Genomic DNA, 11,404 nt, shown 5'->3' on the forward strand with positions numbered 1-11,404 from the left:
CGGACATATCGGCTTCGAAAGAAATTGAAATCAGAGTAATTTGAGTCTCTTTGGGATCCGGTTGCATCGTCATCCTAGCTTTATTAACCGCGATTGGCGTCGTATCGTGTTGCTTTTTAGATCATAGCTGGGGCAAACAGATATAAAGGGAGAAGGGTTCGTTATGACACAGATAGCAAGCTTAATCGGCCATATCCAACGTTAATTGACTGTTAATAATAGTCAATATAACTACCTGTCAGAAATCGATATCTCAATTACTTGCATTGTACTTTTTTTTTTCATATACCAACACAATTTCTGAAGTAGTTTCTTTCCCGCCAGAGATGTTCTATATTCTTGATTAGGATCTTAAATTATGGAAAAACATCGCTCACAATTATCATGACATGTTGGCACGATAACACATATTTCAGATAATTGAAAGATGTTGCATCAATTTGTTATTATTATTATTTCACGTCAAATTCTGTTTGTAATAATTAAAACGCTGACGAAGATATTTTTACAAAGTGATGTTACGGGACTGTAGTCATTAGTTCTTTTTAAGACATATGTGTGTGTTTGTCTAAGACATGTTTAGATATAAAGCAACCAGATACATTGTGTTCTCGCGGAAGCTTGTGCACGCAGATCTTTTGCTTCGTCATGCGGACATCTCGTGATTCTTACGATGGCGTTCAGAGATAAGTTTCCGCCAACGGTTAATTCGATAAAATTTACGACCGCCTCAGCCCACTAACATTAGCGGCTTATATCGCGAGCAAGAAGTTGTTCGACGTTTCTCGATGACGCAAAAATTTCTTAAGGCTTCGCGCAAAAGCGGGTCTAGCGAGTCTTCGTAATACCTTACGAATAGGAGACCCCACAATTGTGCAACGCAATCACCATGTTATGATGATGCAAGATCAAGCATCCTAAATCATATAACGCTCACTTATAAGGTCACTGTGCTTTCGAAAAATGTTATTGATCACGATTATTTTTAGCCAATACATCCTATTTGCGTCATACATTATATATATATATATATATTGTTACGCACGCAACCTATCGCGTAAAAAACGTTTTGTTATGTGAACCTGTTTTGAAACACATTTAATCATATGATGCTCTGTAAAGAATTCAGTTGCGCAATATTTTTTAAACTTCTTTTAGTATTATTGAAAGAGTAGAAATATCATTGAAAAATTATTAACTCTCCAACATGTATTTTCGTATGTTCTGATACACTAATATACTAATATCAAAAATGATGCATATAGAATAATATCATGTCTGTCGATATAATTGAAAATATATAAAAAAATAAAAAGTTACTATATATAAATACATATAAATAAATATTTATTTTATATACACGCGCACGCGTGTGTGTAAAATTTAGACATCATATTATCTTGTTCTAAATGGGATTCTAAATAAGACTGTTATCTTTTATGTTTATTTCTTACATGCAACATTTTTAAAAAAGTAGGCTGTTGTTATGTTTAGAATATTTCAAATGATAACTCCCAAAAAGAGAAAAAATATTCTTTTGATTATAATAATTTTGTTTCTGTATTGTTAAAATATAATAACATATTTTAAGTATTAAAAATGTTTCAATGCTTCCTTTTGTGATTTTTTTGACCTTTACCTTTACCACTTTTTCTACCATTTCTTCGATGCTTTCTTTCGAGCAGCTTGCGCGCTTTTAAGATCTGTTCGGGCCTCTTCAGCTCGTTCTTCGCTTTAACTTTGTCCTTTAGTTTCTGATTATGCCGCGCCCAATGTGTATTTGCTGTCGTTCGCACTAAAATAAAGCAAAAACAGCATGCAGCAATTTTTAAGTATAATGATTAGAATGAATCAATATGCACGATATAAAAGAAAAATTTGTAAAACAAATTTGATTAGATTCAATATTTTTTGACATGAGATTGTATATTAACTTACAGTTTTGCTGTAAAGATTCTTCCTCATTATCACTCTCGCTGTCATTTTCATCAACTTTACTCTTCTCCTTCCACATGTTATACCGATTCGTTTTATATGTAGCAGGTATCCATACACCAGATTCTGTACGTATTTTTTTCGCTTTCGGATCCTATTCCGATAAAATGCATAGCAAATAATTTTATTTTCTATGATAAGAGATTGTATACGAAAATATATATTAATGATATATGTACCCTATCAACAGTGACCATTTTCTTTTTCTTCTTAATTGCTTTTGAAGATGTTGGCCCTCTTCGTTGTCTGCCATTAAATCCATCTGTGCCTTATCAGCTTCTGTGGCAAATGTGTTAACGGCTAAACTGAAAAAACAAAACAAATGTCAAATAGGATAAAGATAATAATTGAGAATAAAATGTTATTTTTTTTTAAATTAAAATAGAGTGGAATAAAAATAATATTTTACTACTTCAGAATAATATTTAAAAATGAGAAAAGTAGAGCAATTCCTACCCTTCCTCTGTATGTTTGTCTGGTGCGAAATAAGGTATATAATATTCTTCATCTCGTTTTGTGTGCGTTTTCTTTTTCTTCGAAATTTTATACAAATCGTCACTATTCCTTTTTTTTGGAACTACTACTGTACTAAATGCAGCATTAATTTCTTCCATACTGCTGGATGGCAGATTAATTTTTTGAGGCAAGTTTTCTATAAAATTGAAATAATTCAATCATACTGCGTTACATATATATATATATATATATATAAAATATAGTTTACTAGCATAATATTTACTTGATGTCATGTTAATTTCTTCAGTTTTGCGATCTTCCATTTTTTTGTGAAAATTAAAGATGTTCTCTTTGTGAAATAATCGTTTCGTCTTCATCACTTGGTAATCAACTGAATTCGCTTTTATACCAATCTCAAATATCGTCTATTACATGTATAAAAGATTATTTAAGAATATTAAAATTGAAATATATAACATTTTTTTGTCTGTATATGAAAGAGATCATACTCACTCCTTGTGGTCTATAGTTTTTCATCCTGGATATTATATCTGTTGCTGTAGGGGAAACATCAGAATACTGTGGTAGAATTCCAGCTTCATTTATACAAAGTTCTTTGACTCTTTTAACACTTTCTATTGAAGCACCTGGTCGCGATCTGATATATCGTTGATAAGCATTGTTACACACCTTTTGCATATTTGTCTGAGGATACAAATACTCATTTAATGTATTAAAAAAAGGAAGAAGAGAATTACACACTATACTAATTTATGACCCAATATACTTACAAGATCTGTAGAGCTATTGTGCCAATTTATTAATTCGCCTAATTCCTCCTCTATCATAGATTGTGGCATTTTTCCCACAGCAGATTCCATATTTTCGATGGATCCTGTAGCCGGCATTATTGTTAAAGGCCGACCAAGAAAGAGGTGTAAATCTAGGAGATAAGGATACTCGTCCGAGCTTACAATATTATATGCTGTTCCAACACGTCCAGCTCGAGCGCATCGTCCTAGAAAGTAAATTATTAATTAATTATTATAGCTGAATAGTGTATTATGTGTTAAGTGCTTGTACATGTATATGTATTTATGATCTCTATAAATATAGTAATTTTAAGTATAATTCAAAGTAATTACAGATATACATACCTACTCTATGTACAAAGAGTTTAGATTTTGCAGGAAAATTAAAGTTAATCACACAATCTAGATATGGTATATCTATTCCTCTAGCAGCAACGTCTGTTACTATAAGAACTTTTACTTTGCCAGTTTGAAATTTAGCCGCGTTTATTTTACGCGCGGAAGGATCCAGATTCGAGTAAATAAAAGTATTAGAGATGTTTGCTTTATCCAATATCTGTATACAAATTATTTTATTGTATATTTGATTACTTAATTCTAAATATCTTACAAGAATTTATTTAAAAGATGATTATATATTAATGATTACCTGGTGAATATATTCCACATGATGCATAGTTTCCGCGAATATAATTGTTTGTGAATCAGGCTTAATAATCCTTTTTAACAAGCACAGAAGTACGGCCAATTTCTCTTCAGAGCGACATGTAATAAACGATAACGTTAGCCCTTCAGGCAATTTACTCTCAACATCCAAACGAAGTAGAACCGGATCACTTAGACCAGCTTTTGCAAAGTCTACTAAGATTTTGGGCAAAGTAGCAGAGAACAACAACGTTTGACGCGATTCAGGTAATCTGTTTACGATCTCATGTATCTGTTCCCCAAATCCCATTTCAAACAGTCTGCAATACACAATTTCATCTTTAACTTCCTTAACACAAATACAAATACTAGAAATCGTACATAAAAGAAAAATTGTTACCTATCAGCTTCGTCAAAGACAATATATTCGACATTTTTTAATTTCAGGTCCATTTCTATACATATATGTAAAAATCTCCCTGGTGTAGCTACAATGATATCAGGATTCTCGTGAATTATACTGAACTGATTATCCATACTATCACCACCCAGTATCACAACTGCCTTTAATCCTGTAAATCTTCCCAACTCCTTTATAAATTTCAATGTCTGCAATGCCAGCTCTCGCGTGGGCGATAATATTAACGCGCGTGCTCCAGTCTTTGTTTGCCTCGCCTTGAGTTTTTCGAACAAAGGAATTAAAAAGCAAGCAGTTTTCCCGCTACCCGTTCTAGCCATTGCTACTACATCTCTTCCCTCGAGAGCTAACGGTATAGTCTATTGAAATATAATTTTCTATATTAATGCTTAACAAGATTCATTATAATTAGAATGCTACAATCTCAATATAAATTGAAATATCTTTCTCTTAATAACATACTTTTCTTTGTATAGGTGTGGGAATTTTATAGCCCCGTTTGAGGATTCCTTTTAATATTGGAAAACTGAGGGCCATGGATTGAAATCCTCCAGATTTCTTGGAAACCTTCATTCTATTAAAGATTTTATCACAAATATATAAAATAAATTTACTACAAATACAAATAGGTATGCAGACTTCTCACAATTCTTCAATTTTAATTTTAATGAAATTTTCTGACCAATTTGTCAATCTTTTCTTAGCAAAAATGTCGAGGATGATCGTAAATTATAATGTGCAATTTTCCTATTTTTAATATCATGAATTTTTGTGTATTATGCTTAAAATTGAAATTTTGAGTAAGATTTATTCGAAATAAACTGAAAAATATAATTCTATTGCTTGTCTTTTTGAAACTTAGTTGGCGAAAAGTTCTTTTTCAATTACTTATAACTTGAATATTATGCAATACTTTGATATTTTTACTAAAGAAAAATATAAATTCAACTTTATATTAGGAAATGTCATTAAAATTAAGATTTCTAATGGAACATCTTTTACACATACAGAGAAATATACTAAATATAAATATATATATATTGTCTACAAATATTATAAATAATAATATATTTTAACATATTATGTATATAAAATTAATCAGTACTTATAATATGTGCGTTGTGACAACTGTGCACTATATGTTCTTCAGCATTTAACACAGTGCAACATAACCTGAAATAATCACATGTGCATGAATAGTCGTATATAAAAAATATATAAGCAAATCGACCAATTTTAGGATGCGTTCGCGAAATGATTTGAATAGTTTTGTCCAACTTGTCCAATAACCTTATAGGTCGTCATAAGACCGAACGATGATAGCGACATCTTTTAGGGATGCGTTCAAAAATTCTCCCATGGGAAGCAGAGCATTTAGAGCAATTTCTTCCGCGGCCAATGTTACATCTCTATAATGCAATTTGTTTCGGTTTGTTTACCGCGGATGGAGATGCGAAAGATTTTTTTGACCATTTACGATTGTAATTGAAAAGCTTTATTTATAGCGACATAAAAATAGAAATAAAACATACAACGATACAATAATTCACATAGTGATATAAATAAAAATAAAAAATGCCGCGAATTATGATAAAAGGTGGAGTTTGGCGGAACACGGAGGTAAGTGATATACGATATTTTCTAACCTAAGCCTGAATAGTTTACCCGCGCGTGTGTGTGAATGTGTGAGAATAATTAATTTTATTAAAGAAAAAAATCTTTGTTTTTAGGATGAAATTTTGAAAGCAGCTGTGATGAAATATGGGAAAAATCAATGGAGTCGTATCGCGTCTTTGCTGCACAGAAAATCGGCCAAACAGTGCAAGGCGCGTTGGTTTGAATGGCTCGATCCAAGTATAAAGAAGACCGAATGGAGTAGAGAAGAAGATGAAAAGTTACTTCATCTTGCAAAGTTAATGCCTACCCAGTGGCGAACTATTGCACCTATCATTGGGAGGACAGCTGCGCAATGTTTGGAGAGATATGAATATTTACTGTGAGTAAGATCAGACGTTATTTAAGAAGAATAATATTTACTTTGATTTACTCTAATTTACATTATTATTGATTTATTTTAGTGACCAAGCACAAAAAAAAGAAGAAGGCGATGATGCTGTTGATGATCCTCGCAAACTTAAACCTGGTGAAATTGATCCTAATCCAGAGACAAAGCCAGCAAGACCAGATCCTAAAGATATGGATGAAGATGGTAAGTTGAGAATCATTGTTGAAGCATCTTATTGTTGAATATAGTGAAAATGTCTTTTACTGAATACAGTAAAAATAATTATATTCTCTAACAAAAAGAATATATATTTCTAATAATTATATTCCTCCACAGAATTGGAAATGTTGTCCGAGGCACGTGCTAGGCTCGCAAATACTCAAGGAAAGAAGGCAAAACGCAAGGCTCGTGAAAAACAGTTAGAAGAAGCACGTAGACTTGCTGCTTTGCAGAAGCGCAGAGAATTAAGAGCTGCTGGAATCACCGTTTCCCAAAAGAACAAACGCAAACGCGGCGTCAATTATAACACGGAAATACCATTTGAAAAACGTCCTGCATCCGGTTTCTATGACACCTCCAATGAGCATGTTGACCCTCTAGCGATCGATTTTTCTAGAATGAGACAACAGCATTTAGATGGTGAGCTCCGACAAGAAAAGGAAGAGATGGAACGTAGAAAAGATAAACAGAAGTTGAAACAACGTAAGGAGAATGACATACCAATGGGTATGCTCAATAATGAAGAGCCTATAAAAAAAAGGAGCAAGTTGGTTTTACCGGAACCACAAATCTCCGATCAAGAACTACAGCAAGTTGTGAAACTTGGTAGAGCCTCGGAAGTATGTTTTCTCGTGTTTTATTTTCTATATATAATATTAGAAATTTACGATATTGATATTTATATATATGTTACATGAAATTTTGTTACAGGTCGCGCGAGAAGTTGCTACTGAGAGCGGTATTACACTTTCCGATAGTTTATTAGCCGATTATTCTTTACCTACGAACGCGGCAGTAACACCTCGTACACCAGCCGCTACAGATAGAATATTACAAGAAGCTCAAAATGTCATGGCTCTCACACATGTAGATACACCACTAAAGGGTTAGAATATAACAAATTCTGATAATTTACAAATACGTTGTCAATTTTACATACTTGATTACATTTTATAAACATTTTTTTCCAGGTGGATTGAACACTCCATTGAATAATTCTGACTTTACCGGTGTTGCACCTTCTAGCAATGTCGTCGCAACACCAAATACAATTTTAACCACCCCATTTCGATCACAGCGCAGCGATGGAACACCCATGAATTCTTTCAATACGCCAGGTGGGGCGTCAGTGCGAACGCAAAATGGAGTTTTAGCGACAACACCCGTTCGCGATAAGCTTAATATAAATCCGGATGAAAATGTAGATGGCTTAGAAACTCCACTTATACAGACCCAAGCAAAGAGTTCATTACGCACGGTATTGAGTTCCTTACCTGCACCATGTAATGATTATGAAATAGATATCCATGATGGAGATATAAATGAAGAAAACACCAGTGCACCTGCAGCTGAAATAATCGAGGACCAAGCGGATATCGATGCGAGACGGCAACAGGAATTATTGGAAGAAAGTAGGTCTATTAAACACAGATTAATTACACAGATTCAAGCACTAGCATAATCGAAAAAGTCTGTTTTGACACGTTTAAGATGTTTTTGCTTATTTTTCAGAGTATTTATAGTTAACCATAATTTCATATGTTTATGGACATATAAAATATATAAAATTTCTTTTCTGTTGCACAACAGAATTATTACTTATTCTTTCTCTAATCACTAATCTTACAAATGTGTTTGATTTACATGTAACAAATATTTTTTTTTCTGCAGGAAAAAGAGAATTATCACGGAGGTCGCAAGTGATACAAAGAGAGTTACCACGACCTGCAGATATAAATATGAATATTTTAAGACCGTATATGGATACACCGCTAACTGATCTACAAAGAGTGAGTGGAATACTTTATATATAAAGTTTTATATTCTTGCAGTCTTATATTCTTGATTTTTATGAATTACTTTATATTATATTCTTAGGCAGAAGAATTGATAAAAAGAGAAATGATCACAATGTTACACTATGACGCGTTACATAATCCAACACAGCCAGGCCGAAAGGGTGCTGCGACATCATTGGCTCAGGCTCAAAGTTATTTAGAACAACATGCATATGATGTTTTCGAGGAAAGTGATCTTCTAGCTGTGAGTCTGAAACTTGGTATCGCAGAATCTTTTTATCGTTTTTATATTACTAATCGCGTTAATATTCAAATCTAGGCTAAGACGATGTTAACTGACGAGATGATGGTTGTAAAGGAGGGAATGGCACATGGAGAATTAAGCTTAGACGCTTATACCACTGTATGGGAGGAATGTCTGTCGCAGATTTTATATCTCGAAACGCAGAAACGATACACCCGCGCAACATTAGCTTCAAAGAAAGATAGAGTAGAAGCATGCGAGAGAAAATTAGAAGAAAATCGTATGCACATGACAGGGGAAGCTAAACGTGCTGCGAGGATGGAAAAGAAGTTGAAAGTGCTTACTGGTGGTTATCAGGTAAATAAAACTTTAATATAATTAGAATTACAGTTAGAATCGTTCATATTAGTTTTTATTAGTTTATAGTTTATTAGTTTTCCATTGATGTAATATAATTTTGAACACATTTTTATTTCTGTGTTACATAAATTTTTTTTTCTGAATAAATATAACTTATATAGAACTTATATTATGAGAGTGATAATATAATACTATACCATAGTAAAATAATTTACTACAGAATAATGTATAATGTATAAATTCGAAAATTCGATAAAACTAAGAATCGATTTTTATATATAAAAGTCTGTGATCGAAGCTTAAAAAAACGTAACATATTTTGTTATATAATTAAACAGTTAATTAACTATATTACGAAATTAAGTTGGAATAAGATCAGAATGTTTATAGATCAGAAAATGTGAAAAATGGATTTTACGTAATTCGTATGGCTAAATCGAAATTTTTCTGATAAAATTCCTCACGTATATTAACGTTAATTTTATAAAAATTCGTCACTTTATTTTTCAAATAGACCAGAACACAGGTGCTGACGAAACAGCTGCATGATTTATGGGAGCAAATAGAGCAAGCGCATCTCGAACTATCGACATTTAAATTTTTGCAAACGCAAGAAGAGGCAGCGGTTCCAAGAAGAATAAATGCGCTCATGGAAGACGTAAATAGACAGACGGAACGAGAGCGCTCGTTACAAATGCGATACGCTCAGCTACAAGACCAGTTGCAGCAGTGCCAATTAAATGATATATCTTAGGAAACACATTGCAATGCTTTTTGAATACAAGCAAACTGTATCCTAATATGTACCACTCTGTAACGTTCCATAAATTTTAAAATTTTTAATGCTCTCGAAAATATTACGTACTATTAGCATAATAATAATTAGTATTGTTTCAAAATCCATGTTTGGAAATAAAAAAAAAACTCAATATGTAATCCTTTCTAAAGTAGCTGTAAATGTTATTAATGTCATTTAAGATTCATTTAGTTTGAATTATCGACGCTATGATATATAATTAATTGTATTAAATGAAAGTTTTATATAGTTTAATTTGTTTTCTTGCACTTTGTGAGATTAGGCACAGTTATGACAGTAAAAATTTTCTCTTGTAGATTGTAAAATATTGTATTAATAAAAAAAGATTCGTCATATGAAGTTATAAAGAGATAATACATGCACATATTAAAAGTACACACACACACACACACACACACACATACATATATATATATATACACACACGCATATACTTCATAGAGATCAACACAATAATTTAAAAAAAATTTACCTTTAACATAAAGACAGATATAGTAAAACATATATATAAGATTATAGAGCTGGAAATTTTTTGTAACATGGCTTTCATTAACGAGAATCGAAATCAAGATGTAATTACCGACTGGCTGCTGTAAGCCAAGAAGTCAAAGGGGCGTGATCGATTGGGATGTCGCGCGCAACTCATAAAGGAGAGCTCGCTCGCGAGAGGGATGTGCTATTACATAACGCCGACAAAATGGCCTGATCGATATAACGCACTGCACTAAGATAGAATGTTCATATCATACATAATTGCAATTATATTTTGTAATATATATTTCTATATATTATATATAATCTATATAAATATAAAGATTTCAGAGCTATACATCTCAATTTAACACAAATAATTAACAAGAATTTATTAGAAACTTCACATATAGTCTAACAATATAATTTTAATTTCTAAGAATATATGACCTTGTCATCACACATTCTGGAATTCCTGTAATTTCAATTACATAACATTTTTACACGCAGAAATGCAATTGTCAATCGTAGCTATCCTATTTATCCTATCTATTTACCTACTTTCGTACTCATTTTCCATCCCGGTAGCTTTCCACTTACCTACCTATATATATCTATCTATCTATATACCCAACATCTACACATATATACCCTGTACTTATACCATAAAAAAGCAACGCCGCCGTTAGCGTGTCGCTGGTAAATAGCTGCTGCCGGAAGGCAGATGTTAACGCCGTCGTCAGCCACCCTAATCTCGTATTGTCGATTGGTCGGCGCGACGCGACTGGTGATCGGGCGTCGAATCAACATCGTCGATTCGGCTGGCGCCGCCCACCACCCCTTTGCGTACTCACCCTCAACCCTTGGCGCATTCACCCTCAACCCCTCGCACTGTCGTGGGTGGAGTCGACCAATGACACAGTGGTAACGGCCGTCTGACAACGTGGCCTCCGGGAGCCGCCCCGTAGTTGCCGATGGCTAACTAGCGCTACCCCGCTATAGTCGAGTCAGCCACTCGGCCAGCAAGTCCCCGGGCTGAGTCTAGTCGCTAGCTCGTTGCTGGTATTCCCCACTCTGTCTGTCCCGCCACCCCCGCTGCCGTTCAACGCACCCCTCCCGACCGTGTAGGCCAACGTGCCAACTACGGCGGCGACGACGGAGGT

General features: G+C 33.6%; 2 protein-coding genes across 2 annotated transcripts; one reads left to right on the top strand and one right to left on the bottom strand.

The window, feature by feature from the left end:
* Positions 1-1,535: 1,535 nt before the first annotated feature.
* LOC115241763 (ATP-dependent RNA helicase DDX54) lies at positions 1,536-5,561 on the bottom strand. The gene is given in 13 exon segments (XM_029817693.1): positions 1,536-1,795; positions 1,939-2,089; positions 2,175-2,209; positions 2,212-2,300; positions 2,452-2,647; positions 2,735-2,876; positions 2,965-3,156; positions 3,243-3,469; positions 3,609-3,819; positions 3,913-4,228; positions 4,309-4,685; positions 4,789-4,900; positions 5,432-5,561. Coding segments are annotated over 12 exon segments (2,238 nt in total). The 5' UTR covers position 4,900; positions 5,432-5,561; the 3' UTR covers positions 1,536-1,604.
* A 340-nt stretch (positions 5,562-5,901) lies between these two features.
* LOC115241762 (cell division cycle 5-like protein) lies at positions 5,902-10,109 on the top strand. The gene is made up of 10 exons (XM_029817692.1): positions 5,902-5,946; positions 6,057-6,322; positions 6,405-6,535; positions 6,668-7,170; positions 7,262-7,436; positions 7,522-7,962; positions 8,222-8,340; positions 8,429-8,593; positions 8,669-8,950; positions 9,468-10,109. The coding sequence occupies exons 1-10, from the start codon at positions 5,902-5,904 to the stop codon at positions 9,705-9,707; spliced, it is 2,367 nt and encodes a 788-aa protein (XP_029673552.1). The 3' UTR covers positions 9,708-10,109.
* Positions 10,110-11,404: the final 1,295 nt, after the last annotated feature.

This window comes from Formica exsecta, unplaced genomic scaffold (genome assembly GCF_003651465.1).
Source record: "Formica exsecta isolate Colony F162 unplaced genomic scaffold, ASM365146v1 scaffold51, whole genome shotgun sequence".
In the NCBI taxonomy this organism is placed as follows: domain Eukaryota; kingdom Metazoa; phylum Arthropoda; class Insecta; order Hymenoptera; family Formicidae; genus Formica; species Formica exsecta.